Here is a 20,856-nt window from a genome sequence, read left to right as displayed (position 1 = left end):
CTGGCAAATACAACTTCTTGTCATGACACTAAATTCCACTACCATCAGTTATTATTTTCTTTATTGCAACCCCTAATAAAAGCTATCAAAAAGGTGCACTGCTATCTCTATGTATTTGGAAAATTGTTTCAAAATGTTTCTTAACTGGATAAAAGCCATTCATCCAAAAACTTCAGTGATTCAAAAACCACTTCCACACTACAAGTGGAGTCATTATTTGTTTTCAAGGCAAGTCGTCGAAAAAAGCAACAATTCAATCCAAACATACACAGCTGTGATATCTAAATGTTTGTTGTAAATGTAATGATTTTTGATGAGCGTTCAGAGAACCCATGACGTCATCTCAATAAAACCACAAAAATGTTTGAACCAGATTAAATGACTGTCTGCTATGACCAATTATTTCAAAATGTTCAAGTAAATGGGTATTTTTAGACTTCTTTTCGAATTTTCTAGATAAACTAACATTTTGCAGCGCGGCACACTGACGCAAGTGAAGAGATTCCGCATTACGTCATCGCGAAGGCCACATACAGGAGGAAAGCGCTGCCTTGTGTTCATCTCAGCCAGTACGCTGCCCGAAAATTTCCACTACACGAGAGAGCGTTTGTGAGAGAGCGGCTCAAGAAACGGCCGCTTTGTGCAGTGATGCTGCACCTTACACCAAAGAAACCCTGATCGCACCACAGAACACGACCGGCTGTCGGGTTCCCGGGATGGAAAACAGTGATGTTGCCTCGACATAAATACTGGTAAGTCTTGTACAAGTGCGCTGCTGCAGCTGCTGGAAGCTGGCGAGCGGTGGAGCAGCGACCTTAACCTACTCTGACACTGTGGGTGAAATGAGTTTTTAAGACCAACTTGCATCGACAAAATCGAGTAAGAGTGGTGACAAAAGAGAAGAAGTGCAGGCGTGGTTTCAATCAGATGCTTCTTAAACAATGTGATCTTTGTCTCTCGTACGCACAGGTGATGCCATGGCAGAGTATGTAGCGAAAGGTGCCTGTTGCCTGCATTGCTGCCAATTTACTTGTGAAGTCTAGTAGGAATCTGGTGTTTTTATTACTGCACAAGATGTTACAGGACATTGTCTATCTAGGATTGTGACCGAAATAAAAAACATATTCTAAATAATTATAACATATTGTATTTACATTAGTAATTCCTGCCACTCTTAATGTTACCTTGAAATTTACACCTTTCAGTATTTGTATTATGTAGTGTTGTAAACAACATCACTGCACCAGCTATGTAAGATTTGTCACTGCACTCTCCTAAAGTTTTGGCCTTTTTGCAGCTGAAACCATGGTGATCATCAGCAGGGGACACATAGAATGCAGGGCCCAGCAGACATCACCGGCTGGTACCAGACAGGAAGAGAAAAACTGTTTCACTTATACCTACACTAAAGCAAAACATTGCTGGCTGCACTGAGCTCTATCTGATTAACCTTAAGTCAATGGCACAGCCTTTTTCATTCCTGTCAGGAGATGGGATTGGGATGCCAATGCAGTTTATAGTCTCGTGATGTAAAAATAACTCTGGCCAATCAGTGCTAACAGCTGCAATGAACTGTACCAAGCCGTCCAAATACAAGATTGAGCTGTAACTCAAGTAAGTGTTTGTGTTTGGAGATGTTGCAATCTGTTTACCAAGGGGAGCATAGAGTAACAGTACCCTTTTTATTACACTACAACAGTAAGAGACTCATAATGTAAATAACTGGTTAATAAGGCATGTTTTTCATTCTCTGTTAGCCTTATGCAGTTAAATACTTAGCCAACAGAAATCAGTGCATATTAAAATGACAAAATTCAGTGAGACCCTTTTTTGCTTTTGGCAGTCCCACCAGTCTCTTCTGCATGTTAATGTTATCTGATGATTTGGTCTTTTAAGGGCAGTTATTTTCTAATGCTGCCAGTGTGACAGTGCCACGGGGAGAGAGTAATGTTTGCTGGGTACATGCCAGGAATGAGGTTTGGGGTCTGCAACTAGAGAGCGAGTAAAGCTGTTCAAGAATGTGGAGCCTTCTCATTCGTAGTTAAAGATAGAGGCGGCACAGGCTGTGTCCTAGCTGACAGTTTCTAATTTCATATAACTTCTGCCAGCCTCGTGCATTTGGGATGCTTTTGTTGTAGTGTTTCCGTGTAGAAAGGAGTTTGTATAGTGTATGTATGTTTTGTTGAAAAGCGACTTGGGTTTGTAGATAAGTTAACTTAGGGACAAGAAAGGACTACAACCATGGTGCTTTATGAAAGGTATGTTGATCATCTTGTTCCCTTCTCTGTTGTACAATTTGTATCAGCTGTCCTGGTTTCATATCTGCTCTTGCAATAGATTGTATCAATCTCAGTTATTTCCGAGACTGAAAACAGAGTACAGAAGGTCACATTGCTGGCATTCAGGGTATATTTGCATGCTATGTGGAGAGGATATCAATGTTGATCTATAAAATAGTGTATATATTTGTACGGCCTTACATTCTCTCTGTGTGAGCGATGGATGGGCTGGTATACCCATTACTTTATATGACACCCGACTTCTGGCTGTCAGTACTGACTGTCTAAAACTGTTTTTTACCGTCACTGAAGCATCCATCATTGCCTTTGCCCTGTTGACATATTCATTTATGTATGTGTGTTTACTGTAAAACCTTTAAACACAGAGGATCTCCTGTTCTGCCTTATAAGTTTGACTTTAAAAAGTATTACCTGTTTTTATGTTGCAGTTAAAACTGTTGTGTCATTGCACTTGATTCTGTAATTCTGTTAACCTATTAGTTTAATCTTCTCACCCATTAACTGGACTTTAAAGATTTCCAGAGCTCTTTATTCGACTGCCTTCACTAACCCCAGTCAAGGAAAGATTGCAAAGAGTAAAAAGTATGCTGTTGTTTGCTTTTTAGCACCAGGTGAATTCTAATTTCCACACCATTGGCCTCAGCAGCAGAATATTTGGGTCTACCAATTACTGTCAAAGTAATTTGAAATGCCATGCCTCAATGACGGTTTTGCAGTAAAAGTGCCAGAATGCCTCTTTCTACCAAGCGTTAAAATATGAAAGATATTAAGTGAAAAACTTTTTTTCTACAAACTTTGCCTGTGTGCAAGGGGAGGTGGAGTGTGTGTGTGTGTGTGTGTGTGTGTGTGTGTGTTTGTGTGTGTGTGTGTGTGTGTGTGTGTGTGTGTGTGTGTGTGTTTGGGGGGGGGCTAGCGCTGTGTTTTTACGAATAGAGCGGCTGGGATCTTTGCTGCCATGGCAACAAACCACATGACTAGGTATATTAGATTGCCTTGGACAGTGTGCAGCGAGGCATGGTGTGAGCACACTCTCTCTGCTGCTCTGCCCCTTCCAAAGTCTTGTCCTTGTCTTATTTAAAGTTTTCTATACACCCCCTACCCCAAACCCCCCCTTACATTTCTGATAATCAGTGTTGTGTGCTACATTCAATTTATGAATGTACTAAAAATAAAGGGATATGACTACCAGGGCCGCATTAACCAACTACGTGGCCCAAGGGTAAAATAAGCTGTGGGGCACCATTTTACCCCCAATTGTTGATAAAAATTATATATTTCCCCCAAAAATAGGATACAACACAAAACCAGCACAATATAACTTGTGCTACCCTCCCACCTTGCATTTTGTCAAATCAAGCACTGTGAGAAATTGTGTCTTTTTACGCACCTTTTACAAAAATACAGCAAAGTTTGCATAAAGGCATTTTTTTCTTTACCTGCCCTAAGCTATGAACTGACCCTCCTGCAAACAACTGCTGTATTAATAATGCATCTTATTTAGACAACTAAAATTCAATTATCTATGCTCAACTGATTATCTTGGATTATATCACAAAAATTTGCACTATTTTGTTCAAGATTGGTCATTTGTGCTAATTTAGCTAATGTCAGTGACTAAGTCCCAAATGTTCATGAAAATAGTTAATTAGTTATACCTCAGGAAGTGCAGCAAGTATTACTACTGTAAAGTACAAGATACTTTAGCTAGCTAAGACAACTATGTCTTTCTTTATGAACAATGCAGACTTTTCATATTGGATGTGAAGCAGCGTTAGACTTCAAGTTCATTTGAAAGATTAGGTTTAAATCTTTAAACACTTAAAGCTTTTAACAAGTCATGGTGCTAGCTAAACTTTAGTCGTCGAGCAACTTTCTATCACTGAACCTTATCACTAGCCGCAGCGTCTGTCAACCTCACTGACATTTTTTCGGGACTTTCTTTTCTTTGAATCCCTTGTTAATTTTTCCCCCGCTATCATTACAAACATAGCTTGGCTCTACACAAAAAAACAGGTAACACCTCATAGCTACACTGCGTACATGGAGCCTGTTTTAGGTATAGGTGTTCTGAGAAGCTCCTTGCTTAGCCTGATTGCTAACCCAGCCTTTGTGGTTGCAACAAGAATGTGATACACTGGAAGGGTCAATACTGGCTGACAGCTGTTCATAAGTACTCCTTGGGGAGGATGCAAACTTGTAAACAGTGATAATGTATTGATTTAGATGGAATGGTTTTACTACAAGTGATCAAATGAATGCTTGAAATACACAAGTCATATGGCAAGTGTGTAATGATTTTTTATATGGAGAAGCTTTAAAATGCTTCCCAATATAGATTTAGAGATTTGAACATTGTCATTATTTGTCATGCACAGTTGTACACAGACTCTGACGTGACTTTCTCTCTTCTTGCTCAGAATGATTGAAGACTGCGGTGGGAGCGGTGAGAACATGGCTGATAGAAGGCAACTGTTTGTGGAGATGAGTATGTGCTCAGGGTCACAGCTTTGTGTGATCTTTACTTACTTATCTGTACCAACTTAATGTTGAAAGTCTGATTATTTTTTGCAACAAGTAAAGAAAATATCTAATATAAAAGTTTGCCTTTTATTCCTGCAATTATTTAATTTATTTATTAATCTGTCTTGAAAAAGCTCCCATACCATTTACTAATAAAGGGTGAATGTGGTGTTTTTAAAATAGAAAGGAGGTAAAATAAGAATCAAAGTCAGCAGGATATTTTTTTTAATTAGCTACTTTATATAGCTCTGACATGTCTACTGTCATTTAATAACCAGTTATTGTTCCCCAGGGGCTCAAGATTTGGATTCCATAAGGTTATCCACATACAGAACAGCCTGCAAACTCAGATTTGTTCAGAAAAAATGCAATTGTAAGTATAGTTTAAAAAAAATTGCATTACTGCCTCCCCGTCTAGACATTTATAGTCCCTTTCCCTGTTTGCCTCTCAGTGCATTTAGTCGACATCTGGAACGTCATTGAGGCTTTCCGAGAGAACGGCATCAACACCATGGACCTCAATGCCGAGCTCTCTGTGGCTCGTCTAGAAGTGGTACTATCCACCATTTTTTACCAGCTCAACAAGCGAATGCCCACCACCCACCAGATCAATGTGGATCACTCCATCAACCTGCTGCTCAACTTCCTGCTGGCATCATATGACCCGTGAGTAACGTATCACACGACAGTCAGTGGCTGGTTGTGTACTTTCACACCTGAGGCTTCTGACGTGTGTTGTGTGAAATGTGACTCTGAAGTGTTTGTCGTAGCGGGGTGTGGATACAAATGTTTACCTTCATATCATAACATCTTACTTTTGTAACAGAGGATGTTTGAGATAGTGATCACTGTTAATTTTTTTGTATTGACATGTCAAAAAAATAATTAATTTGTGGCTTCTTTTTGAAGACTCTGTGACTAAAATGTCAAATGTATGCTTCTTTCAGGGAGGGCCATGGCAAATTATCTGTCTTTGTTGTGAAGATGGCTCTTGGCACCATCTGTGGTGGAAAAATTCTGGATAAATTAAGATGTAAGCGACACGACAACTACTTTCTTTGATTATAATTGTGAAAAATGAAACAAAAACAACATATTTTACCTGTAATGAATCATGTTTGTAAAGGTCATTCAGTTTGTAGCTCAAGTAATGAACTGCATTTGAGATTTTTAATGTAAAATTATTACTCTCTGTACAATCTCTATCTTTATTTCTATCTGCTTAGCTAAAATAAGAAGCAGTACTGGCCTAGCTCTTCGTGACTGGTACAACTCATTATTCATTATCTGAAGTTTATTACATAATGAACGAAATCTGTGGGGGCTGTTGAATAGAAAAAAGGGCTTTGTTGCTACTTTATTATAACAATTGATTGGAATAACTGCCCTCCTTTGATTTGTTTTCTCAAGTAAGTGGGATAATTGTATTGTGTAATGCTGTAATTAGCCCACTGTGGTGACAACTGATAATTACTTTGATCCATTTACATTGTTCCCAGATATTTTTTCACAGCTATCCGATTCGGCTGGATTATTGGTGCACTCACAGTTTGACCAGTTTTTAAGGGAGGTTCTGAAACTACCCATGGCAGTTTTTGAGGGACCTTCTTTCGGTTACACTGAACAAGCAGCGAGAGCGTGCTTTACACAGCAGGTAACTACAGAGTGATGTTAGTGCTTGTGTAGTTGTTTTGAGATGACGTCGTGGATGACTTTGTCGTGTTAATCTCACTCTTCTCTGCACTTAAGAAAAAGGTCTCCCTCAATACATTCCTCGATACACTGATGTCAGACCCACCCCCTCAGTGTCTGGTGTGGTTACCACTCATGCATCGGCTCGCCAACGCAGAGAACGGTGAGACACCACCTCCCAGAATATTCAGAAACTGTAAAATCGAATATGAAAAAAAAAAAAGAAATAGGATGTCAGGTTCAGCTTTGCATCATGATCTTGAGTCACATCACACACACAGTCAGTGAAGCAGAAAGATGCAAGAAAATACACACAGACACCTCCAGCAGAGAAAATGACCCATTGGGACCTCACACCCTGTGTATGAGTGTGTGTTTGTGAAGCACTCATCTTCACAAGCATACCACATGCTTACACATGCTGGTGTCCACCTGCTTCATGGTCAAAAATGTGAAACGGTTGCACATCTGTCCCCAAGCTAATGGAAATTAATCCTCCAGTCTTTGCAATGTGTTAACTGTCTGGGTTTTACAAAACAGCTGTTTGTGTGTATGTGTTTGTCTGTTTTGTTTGTGTGTGTGTATGTATGTGTGTCTGACCCCTCCTCTCCTCCCTGCAGTCTTTCACCCGGTCGAGTGCTCCTACTGCCATACTGAGAGTATGATGGGCTTCCGCTACCGCTGCCAGCAATGTCATAATTACCAGCTCTGTCAGGACTGCTTCTGGAGGGGGCATGCCAGCGGTTCCCATAGCAACCAGCACCAAATGAAGGAGTATACGTCATGGGTAAGGAGAGGAGAGGAAAGGGAGGGGGAGGGCTAGAGGAGGTGTGTCTGCTGTGGACCACTCAGTGAGGCTCTTTTTGCTCAATGTAAAGATGATGCTGACTATTCCATGCAGGTAACTGCATCGCTCCAATGATGAATGTGTTTTAAAAAAAATTAGTGCCCCAGTGTACTCCAAATTGGCTCATCACTCATGTTTTCTTTTCACAGAAATCCCCTGCTAAGAAGTTATCCCATGCTCTCAGTAAGTCACTGAGCTGTGCATCCAGCAGAGAGCCTCTTCACCCCATGTTCCCTGAAATGCCAGAGAAACCTCTGAACCTCGCTCACATTGTGTAAGTTCATCTTGGTTTTTTCTTCATATAATAAAAAAAAGAGTCATCAGACTACGTTCTCCTTCTCTGACTTCTCCAAATGTTCAATTATATCCCTCAGCTGATAATTATCTTGTTGCTGCTTCTGTGTCTGAAGTGATTCCAGTCAATCTCGTAGGTCAACTGATCAATGAGGCTTAATTATAGCCTTGGGAATGAATGCACCCTGCAACACAGCTGCTACCTTTTCCCAGTCTTGACTGATGTTTTAGTTCATAAATAATAAAACAAAGGCCTACACATGAGCACTCACACACTGTAGGGCTAATGCTGTCTGTTAAAGTAATATGAAAAATAGAAAATAGAAAATGGATGAAACCTAGCTTTAAGTGCAACTCTTTTGCTGAACATAAACAACTCAGTTACTCTTTAAGGACTGCTGTTTTTATAGCCTCTAAAGAGTTACAGGTTTCATGTTATTGCTACCAGTTTTGAAGTCTGATTGATTCTAATTTTCAAAGCACAAAACATTTGGTTTAAGCACGTGATAAGGATTTATCCTGGGTTATATATATAAATATAAAGATATCATATATATCCAAGAATTTCTTTTTATGACACAGTTCATTTGAGTCTGACAGAGTTCAAGTGTTGAAAACAACAGATCATGACTAGTTGGGGAAATTCCATGCAGGTGCATTAACATTTGATTCAAGCTTCTGTAAACAAACTATGTTGTCCTACTTACTTGATGTTTTCTATTTTGGTGATTAAAAAAAAGTTTTTGTTGGTTTTCTACATAAGGCACTATGCTTGCTCTGTTTGGTAAATTATAATACCGTTTTTTTATTCCTTTTTTCTTGTTCTGTACTTTCCTCAGAGATACGTGGTGAGTTTGCTTTGATTATTCAACACATGAAAAATGTGTCCTCTGTGCTTCCTATTGTACATTTGAATCCTTTGTATTGAGCTAATTATAAACAGTTAAGTCCCATTCTGACTATTGTACTGACTGTCACTTTCTATTTTCAAACATTCAAACATTTACTGTTTGTGTCATTTCAAATATTCATTCCTCCACTCATTGCATGTTCTCATTGTTTACCCCACCCTACACAACTAATCACATCTGACACATCCTGATAAATGAACTGCAGACGTGCCAGTATGGAGAATTTGCAATAAAAGACATAAGAGAAAGGAGGAAGCATTAGCTACCTTTCTTTAGATTAAATATTTTTGTCAGTTTTTCACCACAAAACTTGTTTCCTGTTTAGGCCACCGAGACCAGTGAACTTCACCAATGACTACGCACTCTCCCACTCCATGCCTACATCAGGGAACCCTTACTCCACCAAAAAGTGAGTGAACAGCCGTAACAATGGCTGTCCTGGATTTTAAAGCAGATCTTTTCAATTCACCAAACTCCCTAAAGGCCCGGTGCCCTGTAGACTCTGAGGCCCATGCTTTTTATTTCACTGCCTTTATTTTCTGGAGTGTGTGTGTGTGTGTGTAAAGGGGGGGGGGGGGTTATGTGTGTACAAACATTTGTGTATTACTGTGCTGTTTTTCTTTTTGTATTTCTTTCTTTTGCTGGATGCAAAAAATTGCCTTACAGCCGAAATAATGAGGTTGAAATAAGAAAGCCCCCGACTGGGGCTGCTCCACATCTGTTGAAAGGTAAAGGGTAAGTGTCAAAGGTGTGCAGATGAAAAAGCTTCCATAGCACAAATGCATGTGTGAACTAATATAGATAATAACCATAGAGCATTAGCTGGAATGCTAATCATTTTCTAGAAACTATTTGTGATCCATTTTTCTCCAGGAGGGGTTTATGAGGTAACTGTACTCAGAGCGTCTAGACGATTGGTTAACAAGGATCATTGAGATACTTAGCAACTGTTTGTCTATTACAAGCTTTTCATTAGAAATACTGTTTTATATTTACATTTACATACAGTTAGTTGCTTTCATGTAAATCAAAGTTTGCTTCTTTTGTAAATAGTTGCACCTGTTTTGATTAAAAAGCTTATCTTAGTGTTCTGACCTTAGTGAAGCTCCTTAGTTTAAAGAGAGTAAACCTACGGATGTGATGAGTGTGTGACATTCCTTACAGTATTCTTAATGTTCAAGTCAGTACAGACAAAATTATCAGAGTTTAGTGCGAGTGCTCATATTTTCAATCCCAGCCCCCCTGGGATGTATTTTCTTCAAGTCAGAAACGCTATACAATTAAAAGAACACTTTTTTTTTTTTTTGTTTTCAATCACATTAAGTTGAGACTCTTACACTTTTGGTGTAGGAATCGAACATTTTTGCGTGTGCCATGCAAACCTTATCCGTCCGGTAAATCTCCAGATCTTTCAAACTAAGTGCCCTCTGGGGGGTCACAGAAGGCCACTGCTAATGCTTTACCACTTTGCTTTGTTTATGTCTGACAATGGATTAAATGAAAAAATGTGTATTAAGTAGGGGATGAGTCACACAGTGGCAGGATGACGAAACATCTTAGTACCTTTTAGCTCAATGATTTGGTTTTTTTTATGACTCCAGTATTTACCTTATTTTATTATTCATTCTCTGCTTGAAAGTTGTTGCTCACAGGCAAATTAAAGTATTAGCTGTAAAGATGTAAAAAGCAGAACTGTTTCTCCAGGAGTATTACAAATTAATTTTGCCCCAGAGGCCAATTTTGCTCTGTATCTGCTTGATGTGTAATGAGCCACTGTTTTCTAACAGGTTAGCCAGAAACACTTCTAAATGGTTATGTTACAGAATACTATGTCAATTAGTTGCTTTATCTTTTACCTATAAACTGAAGAATAAGCCCTTAGTTTTAGACTGAGTAAATTAGTATTGTGAACATTCAACTATCATTAGTTATCAAGCTAATACTTATTAGCAGATGCCTCTGTTAACATTATTTCAGCACAAACTGTGATTATTATTGGTGACACAGTTGAGCATGTGCAGCATTTGAGTTCACAACTAATTTCCCAAATGGAGCAAGATGTACTAAATAGTATTGTATGGTATCATATTATTCTAGCCTGTGGCTGCATAAACACTTTATAGCCTTATAATGAGATTGAATTTAGAAGTGTTTCCTCTCTGGTTTTAGCTGCTCTGCAGTAATAAAGTTGTTAGTTTGCTAGTAAACAAACCAAAATGCAGTTTTTCAGTAAACACACGTTTAACTTTAAAAGACTTGATAAAAATGAAAAAAAAGAATTACCAAAGCAGTTTATACTAGGCTGATGCTAAAAACTATAAGTGACAAAACTGGATGATTTTTTTGTGCGTCTTTGCTGCTGCAGTTTTAGCCATTTCACAGTCACAGCTAATTTCTCATATCAGGCTGTCTTAATGGCTGGTGTACAACATTGTGATGCAAGAGGAGAGCCGCTATAAACATTGAGGCTACACTAAACAGACTGGTGTGCTTAATATGTCTTGAGAAGTGTATTGTTTGATAAGAGATTAATAATTTGAAACAGTGTTTTTATTACAAGAGTAGAGCACTTAGTGGCCAATGCTTATAGAACGTAAACAGTGCATGTGGCTTGTGGACCGGTTTTCTGGGCATGTCCTTCATCGTGCTCTTAGCCTTCACCGGCGGTGTCTCTCCCAAACATAATAAGGCCTTGTTTCTCTCTAGTCAGCCATGAATGGTAGCTTTTCAGCCACTCTCCTCCTCCTCCTTCTCTTTTGTTGCCGTCTCTCCTGTTTCTCATTTTGTCCCTCCATTGTCACCTGTGTAAAGTAATGTTTTATGTCTTGTGAAACCCTGCACTGTTCCAGGTTGAACTACAACCTCGATGTTGCCGATAGACTTGCTGATGAACATGCTCTGATTGGCTTCTATGTGAATCTACTCCAAAACAACCCCAAAACATGGTTAGTTGGTGTGGTGCTGTGTTTGCCAAACACCAGTGGAAACTATGTGCTCTGCTGAACTGCCTCCTCACAATCTTTCCCCTAACTCAACTTTATTTTGAGTTTTCCCCAGCACAAACCCTTCATGCTCTGTTTCAACAAAAAAAGGTATAAATTGGCTTTCTTTCCAGTTTCAAACAGCACTGAGAATAGATACCACCTAAAATCCTATATTACAGAAATGTAAAAGAAAAAAAGGTGTCAATATTTCCGGATGTGTCAGATTAAAATTATATCACTGCAGATACTATGTGCTATATTTTTGACTTAATATAGCATACTTGTCATTACAGCTTGTTTTGTATGTGTTTTGGGATCAGATGATCTTTAATATCCCCAGATCTTAGGGAACAAATGCAGAAACTCATCATTGATTTAGATTTCAAAGCCTCATCTTTGGCATTTGATGGTCACAATACTATATAGTATTGTAATATTTAATTGTATTATTAATATGGGAAGAAAGGGTGCAACTGATTTACATGAGGGGTTTGCAAATGCAAGTTAGCTGGGTGCAGATGCCATTGTGGTATTCATTGGGATGACTTCACATATTGGAAAAACAGAGGCTTAAAACTGTTGGATCCAGAAAAGGTATACAGTACTGTAAATGAGAAACTAATTTACAAAAGAAACTTCATGCTGTTCTAAAGTAAACTTTAAGACAACTGTTGCTCTAAACCAATTAAGATAATAAACAAGCGCAAACCTCTAATGTTGAGAAATTAAGCAGATGTGGAAGCACAAAAAAAAATGTCAGGTGTAATATTCGCCCTATTAAAATATCAAGACACCCATTTTTAAAGCAGATTAGACACGTTTAAAGCTCAAAAAACAATCTACATAGCTCATTTCTACATTCATCACACTTTATGAAAGTGATTTATTCCTAAACTGTCCTGTAGGTTTATAAAAATAGTAGGAATAATGGGTAAACTTGCAAAATGAGGAGTATGGCTGAATCGATGTATATGTGGATGTTGTATAGATGTTTGCTATAATACCAAAGGTCTGCCTTAGCCCAACCTTGTTGCCCGGGTCTGTGTCAACCCAGAGTTAGGTTGAGTCAGCCTTTCCATCCTGGGAACTGGTATCATTGGGCTCCAAATCACCAAGACTACTTCCTTATCTTACACTGTTTGGAGTAATAAATCAAGTTGAGTCTCCCCCTGCTGTCTATTAAAAAGAATGCAGGCTTAAGGACTTTCCCCATTTACTTCAAAACTAATCTGTGGCCCTTTTATTTTCTCTCAAGTTTTTAATAGTAACATGATGCTTGTGTGTTGGTGTGAATGTTTTTATGCTTATGTCATTTTCTTTTTTAAAATCAATTCCATCAATTATAAACACTGATTTTTTGAAAATCCAATGTCTTCTTAACTGATAGCATTTAACTGCTTTTATGTAAGGTTTCCCTGCAAATGTACAGCTACAATATTTTATGGTATCAGGGATCAGGCCATGTAAGAGGCTGTTAAATACAAGGCAAATGAAATTAAAAAAAATCCCTTTCCTTTAAGTAACAGCCCAGCTGCATTCTTGCTTTTGTATTTTTCCATAAGTAGCTTAGCATGACACTTGCCTCTTTAGTAAATCATATTAAGCTTTTCTGAAAAGAACTAAACTGACTTTTGAACCCACTAAACTTTGATGGGCTTTTTTCACTTTTATTCCTTCATGTGTGACTCTGTGTAGCCACTGTTTCATGTTGTAAATCCCATCTCCATTTTCCTCTTTAACAGTTTGCTGGAGAGCAGTAACCATCAAGATGAAGAGCACAGTCTCATCGCCCGCTATGCTGCCAGACTGGCTGCTGATGCTGCGGTGAGATATACTGTATATAAGATATTTATGGCACACCATGTCATGGCATCTGTCCCTGGTGTCTACTGCAACAAAAAAAACTTGATGAGAGGGTTTGACATATGCTGCTAGTTAAGCTTTGGGGGTTTCAGCCTTTGACATATCAAAGATGATGTAGGGATTTACAGGTGGTAATCACTCCTTACCCAATGCGTATGCCCGTTTATGTTTGGATCAGGTCTTGATGGATGACTGGTGACTTGTCTGTTTTATGCCCCCCTCCTGTGAGATATAAGATAAGGCAGACAATGACATCATCCTGAGGTAAAGTCATGTCACGTGAGGTCTCTTGCTTGGTTTCACCGACAGGCTCAGCAGCACAGGGTCCCCACAGACCTCCCCTGCTCTCTGGATGCCAACAAACAGCAAAGACAACTCATCGCTGAGCTCGAGAGCAAAAACAGGTAAGTGACAACTGATGCTTGTTCGTTTGTTTTTGTTTTTCTCTTCTTATTTTTTTCAAACCTAACAAGAAATTTGCCAGTAAAATAAAACCTTTGTCGAAAAAAATACAAACAACATTTATTCATACTGTATAAATGCTGTGTAAAAATTACACGTGTCAAGTAATAAGCATAATTCATTTTCCGTACCTCATTAAATATATTTTGTGTAACTATATATATAAAGGAGCATAAAGTGTAAACAGAGATGGCCTTCTGTCCAAAAAAGCCAACCTCAGCTTTAAATCATGTTCATTTTTTCCCTGTTTCAGAGAAATCTTGCAGGAAATCCAGCGGTTGCGCCTCCAACATGAAGAGGCCTCCCAGCCACCACCTGACAAGGGTCAGCATAACCCAACCCTGCTGGCTGAGCTACGACTTCTCAGGTGACTCTACCTGCTTCACTCCTGCACCAAACAGTGTTTAACAGAACAAAATTATCTGCACAAATAAATAACATTTGTTAGATTCTAAATATGCTCATTGTTCTGCTTTTGCAACTATGAAGGAGAAATTACGGTATCCTCACACTGTTCAATGTGTTTCCTGTGCTAGGCAACGCAAAGATGAGCTTGAACAAAGAATGTCTACTCTGCAGGAGAGTCGCAGGGAACTCATGGTGCAGCTGGAGCAGCTAATGATGCTTCTCAAGGTACTACAGATGTGTGTTTCATCTCTTTACATCATATTGCTCATAGATATTTAAGATGCTTCACAATTAGAAAAACAAAGACACGATGCTTCAAGGTTCAGGGTTAGTTGTGTTTGTTGTAGCTTGTATTTGTTTCTACAAATTTTGAAACAGGGGGCAATAACAACCAGATATAGGAGTTTTTTTGGTTTCGATTTTTGTTTTTGTTCGCTCAACTGAAATTAGGAAAAATATTCAAATAAGAGAAATCATGACAAATTACGAAATATTTCTTTTGGAGGGCACATACTTTTCTAGGGAAGCTCTACGAGGAAGTATAACGATTTAAACATAAGTCACACACAACTTAAGTCAATGCTTTGTCATTTTAGAGGAAACATCAAATCTTAGCCTGTTCAACTCCAATATTTGAAACATCCATGAACCTTAATACAAGGCTTCAAAGATCTTAAACATGATTTTTAATGTGAGGTATACCGTATTTTTCAGCATTTTGTAGAACAGACTAGGTAGAAATGAAATAAAAGATTAGTTAATATGATTAAATTAACAAAAAAATTGTTTGATTTATGTTTTTCACAGTCAAAACTTGCTAAATAGAGAATCATACAGTCATGCACAAGAAATCACAACTTCTTGTTATTGAAGGCCACTGTGACTTTAGAGCCATTTTGGATTATTAAAATCACCCCTTTCAACATAGATTTGTTAAATTATATTTCATTTATTTCAAAGATTAGTTATGTTACACATAGGTATCTCGTGCTGCCAGCCAGACGATTTAAGATATTTAGTGTGGGATTATACTTCATTGCTTCTCATAAGACAACATGTCTACTCCGCTGTAAGAAGGATAACCTTTGGTGCGAGAATATCTTCTGCAAGGGAACAAGACAGGAGTTCCTCAAAGCCTCCTTAAACTGCTTACCATACTGGCTTAAGTGCGGAGGATATCAATCTAATTAGCCTAAAGGGATCAATGTTAATCCATTAAACTTGCATGAGGGTGCCACATGCCTGTCACATCCTGAAGAAAACACTGATAGGATTCTTTTTTAGACATGCTCACGAGCCATGAAATATTGTTCTTTTTTCAGCTGGAGGAGGAGAGAAGAGCAGCTGTAAGTGTGAAAGTGTGGAGACCAAAGGCACTAAAGCTTGAGTTGCATGTTTAAAATGAAAACTTTGCTGCTGTCGGGGGAAAACTTTGTATCTTCTAAATGTTTTTTTCAGGAGACTTCACAGACTCTGTAAAATTCTTCAGTTTTTATGAAAGTTGGGGATTCATTGTGTTCACCAGACAGCTATTTCTTGTGGTGTAGTCTGTGGGAATAATCTGAATAGTTTTAGTTAAAAAATGTGATCTTGTCTTCTCTTTAACAGCATGTTGAGTACTAAACGTTCTCACAAAACAAATAGCAAATGCATCCTCCATGTGTATTACATTTCTGGGATGGTGGTCGTGTTTGATACTTACAAGCATACAGAGGTTTCCTTCAGGGACAAATTAGCTTCTCTGTTGACTTTAAAAAAAATATTGAACTGGAATGTTTGTCACTGTTTTGTGGAGTTTGAGCTTTTTGCTGTGATTTGAGCTTAAAAAAAAAGAGTCACTTGTTGCACTGCACTTGGAGGGTTCGCTTTGATGGGAAACCCTTTTATCCAGAATACATTTTATGCTCCAGCTTTCTCTGTTAACAATGCCAGCACAGTGGCACTTGTTAACAATAAAACCATCTGTGTTGCAGACTCAGGGCCCTGGCTCTCCACGCTCTTCCCCCAGCCACACTATCAGCCGGCCGATTCCTACACCAATCCAGTCTAACTCTGCTGTCACGACCCCAACACACACACCTCAGGACTCACTGATGGGCGTCGGAGGAGATGTTCAGGAGGCCTTCGCTCAGGGTAACACAGTTGTTTGGTTTAGATATGGTGTATACATTGTACATACATTGTTATCAAAACTGCTTTTTGTCAAATTTCAAAGGTCCAAGAAGGAATCTGAGAAATGACTTACTCATTGCTGCTGACTCCATCACCAACACAATGTCATCACTGGTTAAGGAACTCAATTCAGGTACAAAAAGGAAGGACACCATGTATTAGCCTCTCCTTTTTGCACAGATTGGCTTTAGAATGCTTTTTGCTTCACAGAAGGTGGAAGTGAGACTGAGAGCATTGTGGATTCAGACTTTGGACGTGGTGATCTACTGGCCACAAACTCTTCAGACCCCCTCTTCGCATTTAATCCAAGGTACTTCTCAGATATGGTGTACAGAATTAACTCAAATACCTTCACAAGGAGTTTTAAATTTTGCCTAGCGAACTGGAATGAAAGGTAACAAAAGAATCAAGATAAAAGTCAGAATTAAGAACCATTTTTACCCCACACAACTTAACTCAGGATCAGAGTCAACAGGTTAACGATACTGACAGGTTTGCAGACTGTGGCTACATAACAGAGCCCACAGGACCACTGCAGGTCAACTCTTACATACCTGTGCTGGTTATGGATCACTGCAGTTAAGTTAAGCAGACATGATCTTCACACAGCAATATTAAAAACAGCACTGCACTATGAGATTGCATCTATCATTTGTGCTTGTTTACAACTGGAAACCTTGGCCAGGGTCACCTTTTTCTTAGTGGATTAAGGGTGGCTGTGCCTGTGTATTATAATGTTGATATATTGGGTTGATTTAAGGATGCTGTTTTGGGAATATTTCATATTTTAGAAAAAAAATTGAACAGATTTTAATTATCAGTCCTGCTAAAATTAGCCATGTTTATTTCGCACATGCTACCTCCTTATCCCACTCTTTAGCTTTGTTGTGTTTGTTCTACTATCATCTGAATTTGAATTCTGTTGTAAATTACATTGCTCCCCAGATGTGTTAAGGGATTTAAATCAGTAAACAGTGATGAGAATATATATTTTATTATCTCGGTTGCAAGATTCCTTAAGAGTGTGACTCATTTTAGTAAGCTGTACCAAGCAGTAAAATTATATATAGAGTCTATATAGAGTCATATCTATAATCCTCTGATTCGGAAGAGGTCAAATTTGGCGACAGTACCTTTAGTTTTCAGTAACACCTCTGATCTTGAGTCCATGTTTATCCGGCCTGCTGTGGGTTGTAGGAGTTCCAGTGCTGCTGGGGAGAGCTTTGAGATCGACCTGGAGCAGCAGCTGGAGGATGAGCTCAAGCTAGAGGAGCTGAGGAAGCACAGACAGGAATCTGAAAAAACATGTATGGTGAGTCCAGGCTTTCCAAGAGACTACTAGAGATAAAAGGACACGCACTGTCTTTCCAGAGTCATGTAAACACTCATTTGCAACCTATACTAACATGTTGTCTGGTTGTGTTTCTTTTTGGTCTCATACAGGTGACTCTGCTGCAGTAACTATGTTGGTCCAGGTGACTGGTAAGAGTGTGTGTGTGTGAATGTAAACTCTGAGTTTCCTGCACAGACTTTCTAAACTGTACTTGTGGCTGTCATACCTTAGCATATTGATATGAGTAAAACTTGTATTATAAGTTAAAAGCAAACAAGCTAATCACGTAAACAGAGATGCTAACTTCACTTACCACCCGCTCGTTTTGTGAACTCGTCTTGAGCTGTCAGGATCAAATGTGTTTGGCATATATTTTTATACGTTTACGCCTGTCATCCACGCTAAACCGCGGTTTTACTGCACAGAGTAAAGATTTCGGAAACCTCCAGTTTCATGGTTTCGTCTCGACCCTGGACCCGGGTCACGGAGTTTTCAGTTCTCAAAAGTCATAGCTGAATGACGAATGATTGGCTGGCACGGGTTTTACGTCTGGAAAACAAATATGTGTTTGACATGCCTCGAGCGGTGGCTTTGCCCGCTGCATGTGTACTAAAGTATTTTTAAAAACGAATGAGGGAAACTATTCGTTTTAGACAATACCCTGCGACGTGTGGACATGGCCTAACTCTCCACCTGTTTCGCCATAGATGTTAGCACCACGGCTTGCTCGCGCTCTGCTAATCAGCCTGTTGACTGGCACGAGGAGATGTAGTGGGCGGGGCTACGGCCTGATTGTCATGGAAGAAACAAAAGACGTGCTCCCTCCTTGCCTTCCCTCATTTGTTGTATTACAACCTAATACAGTTTTCATAGAAAAAGCAGCCTTTGTTGAGTGCTCTAAATAGTTTTCGACGTGTGAAGAATAAAACGTTTGTCACAGTAGGCCAAACAAAATTTGAATGGCAAATGGGTATACCTACGGTAATTATAGGTAGCCCTACGCAAAATCATTAATAGCATTTTATCAAACCTGGCAAAAAGCCCAACATTTTCATATTGCAAACACATTTTTCCGTGAAATCCCTTTTCTACCATATGTTACGACCGTGTTAATGAAACCACCTTTTTTTTTGTCTCAGCTGTTATCTGTGTTGACTTGTATTTTATCTCAAGTTGTTAATAACATGTTCTGTGTTCTTAACAGGTGAGCAATATAAAAAGCAACAATAGTAGAAGACACTGGACAGGATACCACTGGACCTACAGAACAAAGCACTGAAGATATGAAGAATTTAAGTTGAACAAATGGCTTAATCCAACCATAGAATACATTTATGTGAAGATATATTTTTTAACCAACCACATATATAAGGTAATACTGTGAGCTGATATAAAGAGATTATTAGGGATCTGTCTGTTTTACCACTGGTGCCATAAAACCACATGACTTTTGGGGATTATGTCTTGATTTTTAGCCTTTTTGTATAATTTGAGCAAATGTACAACTTAAATGTTAGTGCAGGGTTGCAAAGGTGGTTACATATTGATTTTCAGTTCTAATGTTTTATGAAAATAGTAAATCAGGTTTTAACATTTATTTGTCATCTGACCCAAAATTAAACCTGAGATCAAGTCAAACTTGAAGTTTTAGATGATAAAATTGCAATATTTTGTAAATGTATAACTCAGAAAATTTCACCACTCCCTAGATTTCTTACTGTTGCTGTCAAGTGGCTTTCCTATTGTTTTTCTGACATGTTTTCAGAGCAGGCCAGTCAGACACATTTGTTTTATTTGATATATTATCATAATGCACACTGCCTTAGCTGATTGGAAGGCCTCTTTGATGAGCTCATTCAAACTGTCAATGCAGCATGTAGCTAACAACAGAACAGTGTTCAGGTGCATTGCTGGGTTAATTCACTGGGCAAATGAGGTTGAACTCATCAAATCTGGTAAGATGTGCTTTTATCAGTAGAGAGATTTGATCTGCACATGCAAACATCTACGTATATTGAAAATTGGAAATAAAAATCTGAAGGATTGGTTAGATTACACGATAATTGGAGTATTCTTAATTACTTAGAATTAAACACTTGCGCTGGAAAGTGCATAGGTCGAGTTGTGTTTGTCATTTATTTTTTATAAATCAAGGTTTGTCCACAGGCCAGTTGCCATTTTTTTGTATCAGTAAATAGCCATACTCTTACAGCAATCCCAGTGTGTCTTGCACACTATTATACACACTCAAGATGTGGTTTCTGGGTGTGCATCAAACTATACTAAGTCACTTTAGAAAAAGTGGCAAGCCAATCTAAATATCATAAATGTGTAAAAAATATCTGGTTTGATTTTTGAGCAAGTTCATAGCAGTGATTTTGCATGGTGGTGATGCATAATAAAGTGTTGACACAAAATCAGTTTTTTCCTCTTTGCCTATGAACTCCTTTTTCATTCCAAGACTGCACACTTCAATTGGCTGGGTTTGGCAGAGCACATTTATTATCTGTCATAAATGCACTGTTGGCTGCCCTCAACCTATTGTCTATAATTCATCACAGACCCACCATCTGAGGTAACATTAAAGCAGCCAACCGATACTGAATCTCATGTGAATATTAGGAGGAAAATCTTTGCTCCCACCCTCAGGCAGTATCGGTATAAAATAAAGGGGTTTTAGTCATTAAAATGATTACATATCATCATGTATTTTACATCATATTTATTATTTAGCTTACATTGTCGTATCCACCACAATCAAACTGATATATCTCAACAACATATTAAAAAGAAAAAAAAATCTGGTTCAAGCTCTGTGTATGCTTTATCAGTGTAGTGCGAGATTGCAAGGGTACCCCTTGTCTCGTATTGAGAGCATGGCTGCTCCCTGGTGTCCAAATATGAGTAGTGCAGTTAAGTCCTCTTCTGGATATCAATGCTTTAATTCTAAGATGCAAAGTTTGATTTTCTCTGTACAGTTTTTGTAAAGAATTATAAATTTGGGGAATACATAAGAAGTTTTTTTTTTTTAAATAAATAGATAAATACAAATATCTAAGTTGCTTACTCA

At 38.5% G+C, this 20,856-nt stretch overlaps 2 protein-coding genes across 7 annotated transcripts in view; one reads left to right on the top strand and one right to left on the bottom strand.

Moving 5' to 3' along the window:
- ccdc178 (coiled-coil domain containing 178) overlaps positions 1-17,738 on the bottom strand; it is a 39,788-nt gene extending 22,050 nt beyond the window's left edge. Inside the window, exons 1-2 of one of the 2 annotated variants that reach the window (XM_074688004.1) lie at positions 17,587-17,668; positions 13,558-13,633 (exon numbers count right to left, since the gene is read on the bottom strand). Coding sequence is in view for 1 of the 2 variants with exons in the window: in XM_074688003.1 (XP_074544104.1) it covers positions 17,587-17,623 (37 nt within the window). In the remaining variant the exon portion in view is untranslated. Of the gene's footprint in view, positions 1-13,557; positions 13,634-17,586 lie in introns of both variants that reach the window. The other variant, XM_074688003.1, reaches the window with a different exon arrangement.
- On the top strand, positions 505-20,472 carry dtna (dystrobrevin, alpha). 5 transcript variants are annotated; one of them, XM_074688006.1, is made up of 22 exons: positions 505-752; positions 4,718-4,785; positions 5,113-5,193; positions 5,273-5,486; positions 5,768-5,853; positions 6,320-6,474; positions 6,570-6,675; positions 7,133-7,299; positions 7,509-7,633; positions 8,890-8,973; positions 9,231-9,299; positions 11,414-11,509; positions 13,291-13,372; positions 13,721-13,815; positions 14,127-14,240; positions 14,410-14,506; positions 16,255-16,414; positions 16,497-16,586; positions 16,664-16,763; positions 17,651-17,765; positions 17,897-17,935; positions 18,991-20,471. In XM_074688006.1, exons 2-21 carry the CDS (start codon positions 4,719-4,721, stop codon positions 17,912-17,914), a joined length of 2,121 nt encoding a protein of 706 aa, XP_074544107.1. In that variant the 5' UTR covers positions 505-752; position 4,718; the 3' UTR covers positions 17,915-17,935; positions 18,991-20,471. The 5 variants fall into 5 exon arrangements, with proteins under 5 accessions (XP_074544107.1, XP_074544106.1, XP_074544108.1 ...); XM_074688005.1 differs by lacking the exon at positions 505-752 and adding an exon at positions 2,051-2,258 and having other exon boundaries at positions 18,991-20,472; XM_074688007.1 differs by lacking the exons at positions 505-752; positions 9,231-9,299 and adding an exon at positions 2,052-2,258.
- The last annotated feature ends 384 nt before the right edge of the window (positions 20,473-20,856 follow it).

This window comes from Halichoeres trimaculatus, unplaced genomic scaffold (genome assembly GCF_033239565.1).
Source record: "Halichoeres trimaculatus isolate MK-OKI-2021-1 unplaced genomic scaffold, fHalTri1.1 fHalTri1_scaffold_15, whole genome shotgun sequence".
Taxonomy (NCBI): Eukaryota; Metazoa; Chordata; class Actinopteri; order Labriformes; family Labridae; genus Halichoeres; species Halichoeres trimaculatus.
This window is presented reverse-complemented; position numbering and strand designations above follow the sequence as displayed.

Bases quoted from the DNA above. Each gene is read 5' to 3' on its own strand.
- dtna (XM_074688005.1), top strand. The intron at 6,676-7,132 runs GTGAGACACCAC...TCCTCCCTGCAG, and splicing joins GCTCGCCAACGCAGAGAACG to TCTTTCACCCGGTCGAGTGC. The intron at 16,415-16,496 runs GTAACACAGTTG...CAAATTTCAAAG, and splicing joins TCAGGAGGCCTTCGCTCAGG to GTCCAAGAAGGAATCTGAGA.